Source organism: Bufo bufo, chromosome 1, assembly GCF_905171765.1.
Source record: "Bufo bufo chromosome 1, aBufBuf1.1, whole genome shotgun sequence".
Taxonomy (NCBI): Eukaryota; Metazoa; Chordata; class Amphibia; order Anura; family Bufonidae; genus Bufo; species Bufo bufo.
The window spans coordinates 743,176,385-743,193,399 of NC_053389.1; the positions used below are offsets into that span (position 1 = coordinate 743,176,385).

Below are 17,015 nucleotides of genomic sequence, written 5' to 3' on the forward strand. Positions count from 1 at the left end.
CCTCCCTGACGATCCCTGACAAAACCCACCTGGTCCTTGTGCACTAAATGGGGGAGCCAAATGGAAAGGCGATTAGCTAAAGTTTTGGTAAATATTTTGAGGTCCGAATTAAGAAGGGCTATAGGTCTATAATTGGCACATTCTAGTGGGTCCTTTCCGGGTTTTGGGATTACTGTAATGTACGAATGTGAAAGCGATGGAGGTATTGGGGATCCCTGCAAGAAAGAGTTAAATAATAGTATCATTTGGGGCATCAGGATATCCGAAAAGGTTTTGTAGTATACATACGGCAGGCCATCAGGTCCCGGGGACTTGTTATTGGGAAGCTGCTTCAGTACCTCTTGCAATTCCTCTGACGTTATAGGGGCATTTAATGAAGAAATAGCTTCCTCTGATAGTTTAGGTAGTTTGCATTGCGTCAAGAAGTTATCAAAAAGTTGTTGACGCTTTTCATGATCCATTGGCGTCTGTTGTGCTATAGAGTAAAGCGATGTGTAAAACTTTTGAAAAAGTTCCGATATAACAACAGGATCATATACTAATGTACCATCAGATGACCTCATAACTGTCGGATTTCCCACTAAGTTGGACTCGCGCAGCTGACGTGCCAAAAGGGTATGTGATTTATTGCCCCATGCATAGAACCTTTGCCTGGAGTACAATAGTTTTTCAGTCTTGTGGCATATAATATCCCTTAATCTGTCCCTAAGAACCACTATACGGCGAAGCAGGTGTCGTGAACGGCGCGAGCCCAACTTACCTTCCAAATCCTTAAGCTGAGCAGTGAGAATGACCTGTTGTTGAATCCGGTCCTTCTTTAGTTTAGAACCCATAGCAATACAATTGCCTCTAAAAACCGCTTTATGCGCTTCCCACAACGTAGAAACCAAGGAGACGGAAGACTGATTTAGGGCAAAGTATTCTGTTAAGCTATCTCTAAGTTCCTGTCTAAGTGGTAGACTATTTAAAAAAGTCTCATTTAGGCGCCAATGGCACTTTTGTACATGATAACCTGAAGTTTTTAGGGTGATGGTGATCGGGGCATGGTCTGACCATGTGATATGGCCAAGGTCAGCCTCCTTTAGCATTCGGAGGATTGGAACATTTCCAAAAAAATAATCTATCCTAGAGTGGGTGCTATGTGGGTGAGAGAAAAAAGTGTATGATTTTGCTGAAGGATAATTAACTCTCCAGAGGTCATAAAGAGCATAGCGTCGAATGAGACGCCTAAAAAGACATGACAATCTGCGTTGTTTACGCGAAGGGGCGGCGCTATTTAAGGGCAGCCTATCCATATGCTCAGAGAAAGAGATAGAGCTGGTTTTTACGGACGCGGCAATACTAAATATGTCTATTTTACTTTATTTTTTCTATTTTAATTTTTTTTTTTTTTATTCCTAACTTGGGAACTTTTTTTTTTTTTACATGTGAAACTTTATTTTATTTTATTTTTTCAACCCTTTATTTTTTTTATTTTTTTTTACACTTTTCGTCCCCCATAAGGTCATACAAGACCTCTGGGGGACATTTGCTTCACTTTTTCTTTTTTTTTCACAGTTGATTTCTCCTGTAACTGGGGCTGAGATAGTAGCCCCAGTTACAGTGGAAATGCACCCCTATAGAGGCTGTGCAGCAGCAATCCTGCGCTGTACAGCCTCACAGCAGGGCTGATCGAGGTCTCTGAGAGACCTCACACAGCTCCTGCACACTCCGGTCACGGCGGTCACATGACCGCCGGGCCGGAACAGGAAGCGCACAGCGCTTCCTGCTCTGCAGACACAGCGCTCGGTGAGCGCTGTGTCTGCAGCGATCTAGAAGGCAGGGACACCTGGGCACTGTCCCTGCCTTGTCTTAGGGTTGCCCTGCTGTCACTGACAGCGGGCAACCCGATCAGCAGCTGCACGATTAGCGTGCAGCTGCTATTTCTGACAGGACGTTTTAAAACGTGCTGTCAGAAATAGACGTCCACCCATAGGACGTTTATATCCTATGGGCGGACGTGAGGCGGTTAAAAGGCCAAATCTGTGCAAAGATGTGGATTCATTGTCATTTTCTGTCAGGTAGTCACACGTTGTGATGGCAAAGGCAAAAAAACTCTCCCTTTTTGAACTGCATAAGCAGGGTCTCTCACAGCACGCCATCGCTGCTGAGGTGGGACGCAGTAAGACAGTCATTTGGAATTTCTTAAATGATCCTGAGGGTTATGGAACAAAAAAGTCAAGTGGAAGACCCAACAAAAATTTCCCCAGCACTGAGCCGGAGGATGCAATTGGCTGTCCGTCAAGACACTGGACGATCCTCGACCCAAATTAAGGCCCTTACTGGTGCTGACTGCAGCCCCATAACCATCAGACAGCATCTGAGACTGAAGGGCTTCAAAAACAAAAAACGTCTTCAAAGACCTCGTCTCCGTGAACGCCACATAACTGCTCGTTTGGACTTTGCAAGAGAGCACCAAACATGGGACATTCAAAGGTGGAAGAAAGTTTTATTCTCTGATGAGAAAAAATTTAACCTTGATGGTCCTGATGGTTTCCAAAGTTACCTATGATGTGGGCAGCTAACACATCTGGAGAGGCACTATCAATGCCGAACAGTATATAGAGGTTTTAGGACAACAGATGCTCCCTTCCAGACAATGTGTCTTTATTTTATGCATATATATAGCGCTACTATATTCCGCAGCACTTTACAGACATTAGCATCCAACTGTCCCCAATGGGTCCAATAAGGTCCCTATCAGTATGTCTTTGGAGTGTGGGAGGAAACTGGAGTACCCGGAGGAAACCCACGCAAACACAGGGAGAACATACAAACTCCATGCAGATGTTGTCTTTGGTCAGATTTGAACCTAGGACCCCAGCGCTGCAAGGCACAAGTGCTAACCACTGAGCCACCATCGAAGGCCTTGCATATTTCAGCAAGACAACCCTACACAACAGTATGCCTTCACAGAAGAAGAGTCTGGGTGCTAAACTGGCCTGCCTGCAAGCCAGACCTTTCACTAATAGAAAACATTTGGTTAATTATGAAATGACAAATCCCTCAAAGAAGACCCAGGACTATAGAGCATCTAGACTCATACATCAGACAAAAATGGGGCAACATTCCTCTGCCATAATTCCAGCAATTGGTCTCCTTATTTCCCAGAAAAGAGGATGCTACACAATGATAGTCATGGCCCTGCCTGTCCCAATTTTTTTGAGATGCGTTGCTGCCATCAAGTTCGAAATAATAATAATATAATAATAAAATGTATTTATATAGCGCCACCATATTCCGCAGCGCTTTACAAATTCATAGGGTTCATGTATAAAACAAAAGTAACTGGCTGAAACACTAGGAGTCAGGGCCCTGCTCGCAAGTGGGGAGATTTAATTACTATGTATAAATATATCGGGGGTCAGTACAGAGATCTATCCCATCATCTATTTATCCCCAGGACTGTGACTTGTGACGAGGGGACATCCTCTGCGTCTGGAGGATGGAAGGTTTGTACACAAACATAGAAGAGGATTCTTTACGGTAAGAGCAGTGAGACTATGGAACTCTCTGCCTGAGGAGGTGGTGATGGTGAGTTCACTAAAAGATGTATTAATATTACAGGCTATAGCTAGTAGAGAGGGGTCGTTGATCCAGGGAGTTATCTGATTACCTGATTGGAGTCGGGAAGGAATTTATTTTCCCCTTAAGTGGGGAAAATCAGCTTCTACCTCACAGGCTTTTTTTTTGCCTTCCTCTGGATCAACTTGCAGGATAACAGGCCTAACTGGATGGACAAATGTCTTTTTTCGGGCTTATATACTAGGTTACTAATCTATGAGTAATGGGGGTGATTGTGATAAGTAGGATTTGAGCCATTATTGAACTGACAGGAGTGGTGCCGGCCGATCTGCTTCAGGTTTGGGACTACTAGAGGATCAAGTTTAGGCCAGAGGAGTTGGTGGGGCAAAGGTTTAGTCTGGGAAAAGTCATTTTAGGTAGCTTGATAAGCCTGCCTGAAAAGATGTGTTATTAAGGCATATTTGAAGGTGGAGAAGTTGTGAATTGACCTAGTATTCCGGGGCAGAGTATTCCAGAGAGTAGGTGCAGCTCGAGAAAAGTCTTTAAGACGTGAGTGAGAGGCACAAATTATGGATGTTATTAATCTTAGGTCGCTAACAGAATGGAGAGCACGAGTAGGGTGGTAGATGGAGATGAGGGAGGAGATGTATGGAGGTGCAGCACTGTGGAGAGCTTTGTGGGTGAGGGTGAGAAGTTTGAACTGTATTCTGTGGTGGATGGGCAACCAGTGAAGTGACTGGCACAGATTAGTAGCATCAGTGTAGCGGTTGGATGGATAGATGAGCCTGGCTGCAGCATTTAGAACAGACTGAAGGGGGGAGAGTTTAGTGAGAGGGAGACCGATTAGTCATGCGTTGCAGTAGTCAAGACGAGAATGAATTAAGGCAACAAGAGTTTTTGCCGTTTCCACCATAAGAAAAGGGCGGATTCTGGCAATATTCTTGAGGTGCAGACGACAAGAGCATGTTAATGATTGAATATGGGGAACAAAGGAAAGATCAGAGTCAAATGTGGCCCCAAGACAACGGGCATGTTGCCCAGGAGTTATGATAGTGCTGCAGACCGAAATTGAAATATTACTTTTAGGTGAGTTAGTAGATGGGGGAAAGACAAGAAGTTCAGTAACTAAATAAGTTAACTTTTTTCTTGAATAGATAAAATGTCTCAGTTTCACCATTTGATGATCTACTGTGAATAAAATATGTCTCTATGAGATTCACAAATCATTGCATTCTGTTTTTATTTACAATTTATACAAAGTCCCAACTTTTTTGGAATTGGGGTTGTAAAATAGTTTCTTAGCTTGTGGCTAAACAGAAAAAAAAATTCAACAGGGAGTACAGTGGCATCAGCAAAACCAAGTAGTGATTAGTAGCTGTGGACCAACTACCTGGGAGCCAAGCTTGACTTAAGAGCCTCCAACCTGTGGGAGCTTACAGCTGTACTGTAAAAGCCAGAAATTTGAAAATGCTGTCAGACAACGTGACCACAGTAGCTTACCTAAACAAGCAGGGTGGAACAAGGAGCACAAAACTAATACGTTTTACCAACTTCTACTGGACAGAGGGAAATCTGGTCTACAGTATATCTCAACAGAATGACTCTCAAGGACAGGAAGTAGAAGCTGAATCCAAACTTCTTCTACACATCACAGAGAAATGGGGTATTTCAGGCCTGGATCTATTTTCCTTCAGGAAGAACAGTCAGCTTCAACATTTTTATTCTTTGTCAAAGACCATCCTCTACGGGTAGATGATCTCTCCCTACCTCGGGCAAGAGGTCTTCTTTTTGCCCCTCCCCTCACTTTTTTTATTCCAAGAACTTTAAAGAACATGTTAGAAAAAAGGTCCAGTTGATGCTTATAGCCAAAAAGCCTGGTTCTCATTCCTCTTGAATTTATCAGCAGTAGAGATGAGCAAAATGATTTCAACAAGTTTTCTTCACCTGCGAGGAGCTATCTCCACTGCTGACAATAGACGTAGATGAAGTGCATAACAAATCCACTTGGTAAAAAGTATAACAATACCGTAAACCAAGTGTACAGATGGTCAAGGTGTTTTAGCACAGGCGATACCCATGTTTATTTTTTAAATTTTGTTTATGTAATATTATAAAAATTTTGAGGAAAGGGCGGTAATTTGAATATTTATATATACAGTCAATTTTTTTTTTCATTTTCAGTTTTTTTTTTTACATTTTTTAATAGTTTGCCTAAGGAACTATAACAAGCAATCATTAGATTGCTTTTCTCATAGACTCCAATGCATTAGCATTGGAATAGATGTGAATTACACTATGTTCCTATGGAGCCCTGCCACAGGAACTAATGTGCAGCAGCCTGCAGCCATGGCTGCTACACACACACTCCGGCTCCCCCGATCTCCGCTGTGGGGAGCCAGAACACACCTGGAAGCGTGTGCTTCCAGGTTTTTGTGCCTCCAGTTGCCAAGGTCACATCTGACCACGGCATCTGAAAGGTTAAAAGTCTACGATTGGTTACTGTCGGTTGCGGTCATGAGCCTCAGGTGCCTGGTATCTATGGCATCCTCTGCACGTGCGAGCAGGCTTTATATTTAAAGTCCCAACCGCTGATATATATATATATATATACATACATACACATATACAGTCAGGTCCATAAATATTGGGACATCGACACAATTCTAACATGTTTGGCTCTATACACCACCACAATGGATTTGAAATGAAATGAACAATATGTGCTTTAACTGCAGACTGTCAGCTTTAATTTGAGGGTATTTACATCCAAATCAGGTGAACGGTGACGGAATTACAACAGTTTGCATATGTGCCTCCCACTTGTTAAGGGACCAAAAGTAATGGGACAGAATAATAATCATAAATCAAACTTTCACTTTTTAATACTTGGTTGCAAATCCTTTGCAGTCAATTACAGCCTGAAGTCTGGAACGCATAGACATCACCAGACGCTAGGTTTCATCTCTGGTGATGCTCTGCCAGGCCTCTACTGCAACTGTCTTCAGTTCCTGCTTGTTCTTGGGGCATTTTCCCTTCAGTTTTGTCTTCAGCAAGTGAAATGCATGCTCAATCGGATTCAGGTTAGGTGATTGACTTGGCCATTGCAGAACATTCCACTTCTTTCCCTTAAAAAACTCTTTGGTTGCTTTTGCAGTATGCTTTGGGTCATTGTCTATCTGCACTGTGAAGCGTCGTCCAATGAGTTCTGAAGCATTTGGCTGAATATGAGCAGATAATATTGCCCGAAACACTTCAGAATTCATCCTGCTGCTTTTGTCAGCAGTCACATTATCAATAAATACAAGAGAAGCAGTTCCATTGGCAGCTATACATGCCCACACCATGACACTACCACCACCATGCTTCACTGATGAGGTGGTATGCTTAGGATCATGAGCAGTTCCCTTCCTTCTCCATACTCTTCTCTTCCCATCACTCTGGTACAAGTAGATCTTGGTCTCATCTGTCCATAGGATGTTCTTCCAGAACTGTGAAGGCTTTTTTAGATGTCGTTTGGCAAACTCTAATCTGGCCTTCCTGTTTTTGAGGCTCACCAATGGTTTACATCTTGTGGTGAACCCTCTGTATTCACTCTGGTGAAGTCTTCTCTTGATTGTTGACTTTGACACACATACACCTACCTCCTGGAGAGTGTTCTTGATCTGGCCAACTGTTATGAAGGGTGTTTTCTTCACCAGGGAAAGAATTATTCGGTCATCCACCACAGTTGCTTTCCGTGGTCTTCCGGGTCTTTTGGTGTTGCTGAGCTCACCGGTGCGTTTCTTCTTTTTAGGAATGTTCCAGTCATTCCACCAGGGCCATATTTACCTCCTGGGCTAAGGGAGCTTAAACTTCCTTCAAGCAGATTTGCCAGGCTGCTACCTCTGCTGCCTTCTTCAAACACTACAAATTGGAGGTTACTGCCAGTCAAGACTTGTCCACAGCTATCCCAACTTAACGTTTTCTCTGTTAACCCTCCTGTCCATGGACATGCTAGGGAAACATCATTTCATTTTCCGTTAAGCTCCACATCAGCACTGGGGAAACATCAAGGCGATTCCTTATCTGAAAAGATTAGTTATTTCCGCATCCCATGCCCATTGCCGCTCTACTGACCTGCTTCTCGGCAGCTCGGACCCACTAGCGCAGGGTTGTCAAATTCGTGGCTCTCCAGCTTTTGCAAAACTACAACTCACAACATGCCTGGACATCCTATAGTTATCAGGGCATGCTGGGAGTTGTAGGTTTGCAACAGCTGGAGGGCCATGAGTTTGACATCCGTGCACTAGCGTCTCTCCCCCTCATTTGTGGAGTGTCCATCCGCCAGAATAACTTCTTGCTGGCATTCCTCTCCATAACGCAGGCCGAGGGTGTGCACTCCCTCTGCTTCTTAAAGTGCAAGTGCCCACCGCAATCTTCACCAGCCAATGGGTGGCCATCCTGGGGTCCTAAAGGCACCTTCCAACTGTGCGAAAGTTTGGTCCAACATCAAACTGGTGGTTACTTGGCGTAGGGGTTTCTCAACCACTTTCCGAACACATGCCCGGAACATTTAGAAAACCTACTTGGTATGGCTGCAATCGTACTGACCCGCACAATAAAAATAACATGAACATAAACAAAACCCACAAAACAATGGCAGAATTTTTTTTTCCAATTTCACCCCACAAAGAATGAAAAAAAAATTTTTTTCAGTACAGGATATGGTAAATTAAATGGTGCCATTAAAAAAATTCAACTGGTCGAACAAAAAACAAGCCCTCGTTCGGCTATGTGAACAAAAGAAATGTATGGCTCTTTGAATGTTAGGGAAGAAAATTTTTTGTGACATGAAAAACATAATATGATTTAACCATTGGTGTCAAAGAACACTGTGTTAAGCCACTTCCACACCCCGTTGGGATGTTGCCCGTATTTTCTGTTGGGAAAGGTGGCAACTAGTGATGAGCGAACCGAGCTTCGGATGCTACATCCGAAGCCGCTTTGCTCCAAACTTCGGATTAATGCTGTAAGAAAATCCATCAATGTACGGGCTCCTGTTCGGCGGTACCAGAGTTTGGTTCCAAGTTTTAAAAATCAACTACCGAAGTTATACAACGATAACTTACTTTGGCTCATCGGAGCCCATACATTGTAACGCTGTATGGACACGGATCTCCATGCAGCATTTGGGCTCTTGCACACAAACGTATATTCTTTCCGTGTCCGTTCGTTTTTTTTTGCGGACCGTATACGAAACCATTTATTTCAATGGGTCCGCAAAAAAAAAACCTGAAGTTGCTCTGTGTACACTCTATTTCCGTATGTCCGTATTTCTGTTCCGCAAAAAAATAGAACGTCCTATTATTGACCGCATTACGGACAAGGATAGGACTGTTCTATTAGGGGCCAGCTGTTCCATTCTGCAAAATACGGAATGCAAACAGATGTCATCTGTATTTTTTGCTGACCGCAAAATACATACGGTTGTGTGCATGAGGCCTTAATCCGAAGTTTTGAGCGAAGCGACTTCAGATGTAGCACCCGAAGCTCGCTTCTCTCTTCATAAGTGGCAACCTACACCTAATGGAAATGTGCTGTCTTTATGAAACCGTGGCACGGCATGTACTGTTGCTGGTCATGACTGCATGCTGATAAACTGCACACATCCCACAAAGGGTTAAGGCTACTGGTCATGACTGCATGCTGATAAACTGCACACATCCCACAAAGGGTTAAGGCTGCTGGTCATGACTGCATGCTGATAAACAGCACACATCCCACAAAGGGTTAAGGCTGCTGGTCATGACTGCATGCTGATAAACTGCACACATCCCACAAAGGGTTAAGGCTGCTGGTCATGACTGCATGCTGATAAACTGCACACATCCCACAAAGGGTTAAGGCTGCTGGTCATGACTGCATGCTGATAAACTGCACACATCCCACATAGGGTTAAGGCTACATGGATCCCAATCCACTATGACCACAGCAGGACACCTCCACTATGCATACAACACTGTGCGCACTGAAAAACTAATAAAGCTTATTCAAATTGACAGACAGGAAATCCAGCCCGACTGTCTGCGCCAATCCCAGCAGCTCCTCTTCCTCACGTGACTGGTCCCGTCCCGCTAGAATCACTGAACCCGGAGGTTTCCGCCTGCACTATGGACTCACGAATCAGGTAGATTGGATTGTGGCTGATCAGTCCTGTCAGTGGCTAGCGGGTATGTCCCCTACACGACCCCGTAGTCGCCGAGGCTTGCCTCGTGAGAGCTGCTGTATAAGTAGGGACGTCTGTGGAGCGGATCGATCTCTGCTGCACCCCTTAACAGCAGTCTACACGTCAGGGTCTGTGCTCATCCGCACTAGTGCTGTGTCCTAGAATATAGTCCGCCCCAGTGTCATAGTGTGAATGCAGCCTGTCATGTGCCCCCTCTATTACACCGAGCAGGGTCACATGCCCAGGTACTGTATAGGTGCCCTTTGGATTAAATGGATTCTGTTTCACATTACATTTCCCTCGACATAACAGCGAAGTCCCAGGAGTCAAAGGGAACGTGTCACCAGATTCCTGCATATCAATCCAAATGACTTTAGATGGTCGCTTGCCAGCTGATGTCACCGCACTTTGCCCCATCTGATGGTGGCCCCACTGCAGAGCTCCTTGGTGCAGTGAGGGTAGGAGTCGGCCACAATAACCATATGATTTTGGGCCACGATATGGATTTTGTCTACATCGCCCTACTGCGATAGATGACCACGGAATAATATATCGCGATATATATTGTTATTGCACTTGCTTCAAATTATATTGCGATATAGATTTTAGGCCATATCGCTCAGCCCTAAAGGAGGCCGTCTTCATTGCACCTAAGGGTACAACCACAGGGCAGGGTTGTGACGTGGCCAAAAGCCACTGTTCAGTGCATCTGTATTGTTAAAGGAGTTTTCCAGGATTTTCCTCAGTATCTGATCGGTGGGACCCCCCATCGGTGCTCCTGTCAGTGCCGCGGCCTTCTCCCGCTGTTAGCAGGGAACGTGAGTGGAGCGTTAGGTGCAATGGCGACGGCCAAGGAGCTCATTTGTATAATATAAAAAGTTAAATATCTCGCAAAGTGCGTTCAGCTGGCGAGTCCACGTCTAAAAGTAATTTGGAATGATACTTGGGTATGTGGTAAGGTCACCTGCAGGGATGCTGGAGAACGGAGGGGGTTCTGAGGGAGACCTTCCTATATGGCTGCTCACTAGCATTGGAGTCTATGATGATTTTTCTACTTTTCTATGGAGCTCTATTAGGGATCCATAGGAAACGCTGTGCAGCACCCTCGTGTCATAGACTATGACTGGGGCTGCTGCACACAAGCTCTGGCTCCTCCGATCGCTGCACGGGGGAGCCGGAGCATAACGGGAAGCGCGTGCTTTTGGTTTCTAGCGCACTCAGATGCCGTGGTCAGGTTTGCGGTGGAGCGGCATGGTCTGAAAACCCACAGAAACACTCCGTAGCGATTCCATGGGCTTCCGATCCGTGCCTCCTTTTTGCACCGCACCGTATCCTCGGAATTGAGCATCCGTTCAAGTGAATGGGCTGTTCTGTGGCACGGCCTGCAACGGTCGTGTGCATGAGCCCTAAGCTTTTCCGAGATTTCAATACTGATGATCTATCCTTTGGATAGGTCATCAGTATCTGATCGGTGGGGTCTGACACCTGGGACCCCCACCGGTCAGCTGTTTGAGAAGGCAGTGGCGCTCCAGTGAGTGCTGCAGTCTTCTCTCAGCTTTCCCTAGGCCAGTGATGACACGTTCACCGGTCACATGACCTAGGCGCTGTGAGAAGGCCGCGGCGCTCGGCGGGGACCACTGGACCCCCACTGATCAGATACTAATGACCTATCCAATGGACTTTTAATGATTGCCGTTTTAACAGGGGTAGCGCAGTGGATTGGGCGTGCGCTTCACTGTGCGATCCTCTTCTAAGAAGGAGCTGTTACTCACTAGTCCAGGATCAGAGAAACTTCTGTTCCCAGCTGTTCAACCCTTCGATCAACATGGAGTCTCCTTTGAATGATCAAAGGAGACTCCCTTATTCGATTTGGTCACTGGGCCACAGCCTTAAAGGACAGCAGACTGACAGAATAGTGACTTAGATATCCACGTGACTGTGCTAAGCTAAAGAAATAATGTAATAGGTTGCTCAGTGTGAACCGTGATCAGTACAGTAGTAAAGAAATAACCGCTAAATCTCTTCTTTCTATATACGCGTAAAAAACGAGGTCTCCTACAACCACATCAATGAATGATAGACAATAAGAGAGGTGCAAACCCAAGAAGCATCATCTCAGACGTGCACTCGGCGAGTTACTATTTTCTCCTGTTTTCTCAGGATTTAGGTTCTCTTCGGGGTGTACCAAGCAATATATGCTATGATGCCCTCACGCAGCAATGCTGCCGCCACGCCGATCAGCAAGGTGAAGTACTCCAAGCTTTCTGATACAGATGACGGGTACATTGACCTTCAGGTAAGGACTGTCCGCTGCACGCCATCTACACCGCTTTTTACTGTATTTGCTGTATATAATAAATTTCTCCCATTATTTTACTTTTTTTCATTTGGACACAATTCTCATACTGACGTAGTAGGATGACGCCAGTATTCTGATTACTACGGTAGATATTACCTGTAAGCTGACCATACACGTAAGACGTTTGTTGGCAGATCCCTCCATTTTCATACAAAGCCATAGACCGTATATGCTGTATTGTCCCCTAACCTCTCCCATTGAAGAGGGAGCAAGGGGCTGACATGTTGTCGTTAAGGCCGTGTCCATTTTGCAGACCTCAAAAATATGAATGCGGTCCGTGTGCCACCTGCATTTTTTATTTTGCAGGCTCTGCACGCTTTTTTCGGATTGGCGCTGTTGACTGAGGTGGAAGTAGAAGGCTATATCCACTATGTAGTAGCTGTGCTAATACAAGACGGATCCGTCTGTCCGCATGACAAGCGGAGAGACGGATTCGTTCTTGCAATGCATTTGTGAGATGGATCCGCATCTGGATGCGTCTCACAAATGCTTTCAGTCACATCCAGATCGGCAGCTTCGGCAGGCAGTTCCGACGACGGAACTGCTTGCCGGATCACACTGCCGCAAGTGTGAAAGTAGCCTCAGGCCTCTTTCAGACGGGCGTCATGTTTTTGGCTCCGGATGCGTCCCGGGTGCAATGTGTTCTGCACGCGCGTGATAAAAAACTGACTGTGGTACCCAGACCCGAACTTCTTCACTGAAGTTCAGGTTTGGGTTCAAGGTTGTGTAGATGTAATTATTTTCCCTTATAACATGGTTATAAGGGAAAATAATAGCATTCTTAAAACAGAATGCATAGTACAATAGGGCTGGAGGGGTTAAAATTTTTTTTAAAATTATTTAACTCCCCTTAATCCACTTGTTCGCGCAGCCGGCATCTCTTCTGTCTTCATCTGTGAGGAAAAGGACCTGTGGTGACATCACTGCGCTCATCACATGGTCCATCACATGATCCATCACCATGGTAATGGACCATGTGATGAGCTCAGTGACATCACCACAGGTTATTTGACAGGCCCTGAAGAAAGAACAGGAGACCGGCAGCTACGCGATCAATTGGAGGAGGTGAGTTAATTTTTTATTTTATTTTTTTAACCCTCATTGACACTGCGCACCAATGTTTATTATACTGGGGTGTTGGGGGGGGGGGGGCGCACTGCGCCACCAATGTTTATCATACTGTTAATATTGGAGGCGGGTGCTGGAATCAAATAGCCGGCACCCTGACCTCTATGACAGGGAGCTGCTATCCGCTGCAGTTAACCCCTCAGGTGCCGCACCTGAGGGGTTAACCTCTGCTGATCACAGCTCCCTGTCAGAGGCAGGATGTCGGCTATGCGATTCTGCTGCCAGCACCTGCCTCCTGTATTAAAAGTTAAAGACCAGCTTATATGGGTTTGGACTTTGATAAGCAGCAGGCTACACAGAGCGGCGCCTAGAGATCTCCCAGCACTTACTATTATTCCTGGGCCCCGCTCCGTTCGCTCGCTGTGGCCCCATTACTGTCTCCTGCTCCATATGCTAATTACTATCGGAGCAATGGGGAGGAGACATCAGCTTCTCTAGTGGGCGTTCCTTCTCCCTGCGCTGCGATTGGACAGCTCTACAGCCAGGGGAGAAGGAACGCCCACTAGAGAAGCTGATGTCTCCTCCCCATTGCTCCAATAGTAATTAGCATATGGAGCAGGAGACAGTAATGGGGCACAGGCGAACGGAGCGGCGCCCAGGAATAATAAGTGCTGGGACATCCCTGGGCGCCGCTCTGTGTAGCCTGCTGCTTAAAGTCCGGACCCATATAAAGTCCTATCATTGGTGGCGCAGTGCGCCTGCCCCTCCTCCGCCCCTCTCTCCCCATTGGTGGCAGCGGCAGAAGCAGCACAGGGGGGAGGGAGAGACTGCTTCCTTCTCCCCTGTGCTGCTGATGGAACATGAGCGCGCTGACAGCAGCGTGCTCCTGTTCAGATGGTATCCTATCGATACTGGGAGAAAAGTATCGAAATTTCGATACCCGCAACAACCCTAGTGCCGAGTGTCAAACCGCCTCCACAAGATGCTGGTCTGTGATTCTGATGACAGAATTATGTTATTACCACTAGATGGCGCACACCGCTAATGTCATTTACAGTAAGACTACCTCCAAATAGCAATACAAAGCTGGAGACTGATGCCAAGCAAAACCTACTGTATGGCAAGATAAACAGCTAAATGTGCCAACGGACATCTAGATAAAAGCTGGATCTGAGAAGACTTGGATGCCCTAAAACTGTAATGAATATTGAGGGTAATAAAACAAAACTGTAAGATTCCTTCAGTTCTCCTACAAGCACAGTATTGTAATGCCATATGTTCCAGTCATTTATCATTTTTGGTGGTGGTTTTTGTTTTGGAACATTTAAAGCATTCGTTTATTGTGGCATTTCAAGCCAGAACATAAGCCTGTGGCATGCTGAGTTTTGGGGGGTGAAAAATGGCAAAAAATAAAAATAAATTAATTTTTATTTTTTTTACAGTTTAAGAGGAGCCCTCCAAAAATTCCATACAAAGCCATTGCTTTAGCCACCGTCCTCTTCTTAATCGGCACTTTGTTGATTGTGATTGGTGCGCTCCTGCTTACTGGGCACATTGGCAACGGGGTAAGCTGACTTTTCACTCTTTATTTCTCTCCGGTATTAAATATTGGGAAACAGAAAAATATATATAAAAATATGTATAAAAACAATCTATTCCAAAGTTTTTGGCATTAAAGCGACTATTTCAGTAAGGCTACTTTCACACTAGCGTTGTTTAATTCCGGCGTTCAATTCCGACACCGGAACTGCCCGCCGGATCCGGAAAAATGTGTGAAAACGGATTACATTTGAATCCTGATCAGGATTTTGATCACAATGAAAAAATGCATTGGAAAAAACGGATCCGTTTTCTAAAAAGACTGAACTGAAGACATCCTGATGCATCCTGAACAGATTACTCTCCATTCAGAATGCATTGGGATAAAACTGATCAGTTCTTTTCCAGATTTGAGCCCATAGGACGGAACTCAGCGCCGGAAAAGAAAAACGCTAGTGTGAAAGTACCCTAAGAGAACTCCTATGCCCAATTTAGGTTATATTGACATCGCAGAGTGGGCAAAATGGGTGGTGAAGCACGACTATTCTGCACAACTGCCAATATCAGCCGCATGTCATAGATTTGAGAACCTGGGTCTGGTTCTTTTGAGAAAGATTAGGGGAGATTTAGCAAAGTGAGATTTTTCTGTTCACATAGCTATATGAGGGCTTGATTATTGCCACCATTTGATGTTGCATACGATGTAGTGGGGAGCTGGAAAAATTTCCAAATGGGTTGGAATTGGAAAAAAAAACCCCACAAATGCTGCCACGGTTTTATGGGTTTTGTTTTTTGCGGCGTTCCCTATGCAGTAAAACTGAGCTGTTACTTTCATTCTCCAGGTCAGTACGATTACGGTGATAACACATTTGTATACTTTTTCTTGTATTTTAATACTGAAAAAAACTTCAAACCTCCCCCTTTTTTTTTTTTTTTTTTTTTCTTTTTTTTTTCTTTTTTTCCCATCACCATATTGTGACCCTTATAACTTTTTTGTAATTAGGTGTACGGAGCTGAGTGTCATTGATGCCATTTCGGAATGTGTACGGCTTTTTGATCCCTTTTTATTCAATCTTTTGTGTGAGGTTAAGCGACCAAAAAACGGCAAATTGGCCATTTTGACTTTTTTTTTCCCGTTTCACCATTTGTTGTATGGTATAAATATTTTTATATTTTAATACTACTGGAGTTTTTGCTGTTTTTTATTTTGGGGAAAGGGGGGTGATTTATATTTTTATTTATTTTTAGATTTATTTAAAAAAAATATATAATTTTTTTTTTACACATTTTTATAGTTCCTATAGGGAACTTGAACAAGTAACCCTCAGATTGCTTCTGTCATAGATAATAGGGTTGAGCGAAGTGAGCTTTAGATGCTTCATCCGAAGTTGTTTCATTCAAAACTTCGTTATAATATTGTGTGGGTATTCATCTCTGTACGGTATTAGAATGTATGGGCTCTGATGAGCTGAAGTAAGTTATTAGCGATCCTAGCAATTCCTGATCCTATTTTGTATTTTTAAGGGCAATGAGCGCGCCATACCTGTGCTGATCATCGGGATCCTTGTTTTCCTGCCTGGCTTTTATCATCTCCGCATCGCGTATTATGCATCCAAAGGCTACAGAGGATACTCGTATGACGACATCCCAGACTTTGATGACTGACCCATTGCTTGTGGCCACCAAATCGGCACAAATCATACTGCTGTACTTGGGCATAACTTCTCGGAACAGCTGAAGAGGAAGCCTGGCAGACCAATGTATATACAGTGCGACTACGGCATAGGCTGGCAGCGGAAACTGTTCAGTAGCCTCTTTCTAGACATGGCAGGGATTATATTTAAGCAAGTTGTAAAAAAAAAAATACGGACCGTGATTAGCATTGTCAAGAAGAGATATGTTCTCAAGATGGATTCGAGGTGCCTAGGGAAGTGCAAAGGCCTAAGCAAATATGTTCGTCTTGAGATATTAAGCTGCACCTGGAAGACATAAGGGGACATCTACTAAAGCGTTCACTATTGTGGCGCATGCCATATATGCACAATAATTGGAGACTTTTTAAGCTTATTGGCACTTTTCCAAAGTGCAGAGAAAAGCAGAGTTTTTTGCCACCCTCCTCCTTTACTATAACTTTCACCAGAAAGTGGCATAAGTTATACTTGGAGTCTACGCCAGCCTGTAGCCAGTGTAGACTTCAGTATCTGGCGTATGGCAGGGCAAAGATGTGCCCAATTTATTAAGATGCATCTGCCGCTTAATAAATTAGGCGCATCTCACGTC

The 17,015-nt window shown here is 44.6% G+C and overlaps 1 protein-coding gene across 1 annotated transcript; it reads left to right on the forward strand.

Annotated features, from left to right (window-relative positions):
- The first annotated feature begins 9,644 nt into the window (after positions 1–9,644).
- On the forward strand, positions 9,645–16,803 carry TMEM230 (transmembrane protein 230). Its single transcript, XM_040414459.1, has 4 exons — positions 9,645–9,730; positions 11,930–12,065; positions 14,639–14,761; positions 16,260–16,803. Exons 2-4 carry the CDS (start codon positions 11,970–11,972, stop codon positions 16,398–16,400), a joined length of 360 nt encoding a protein of 119 aa, XP_040270393.1. The 5' UTR covers positions 9,645–9,730; positions 11,930–11,969; the 3' UTR covers positions 16,401–16,803.
- The last annotated feature ends 212 nt before the right edge of the window (positions 16,804–17,015 follow it).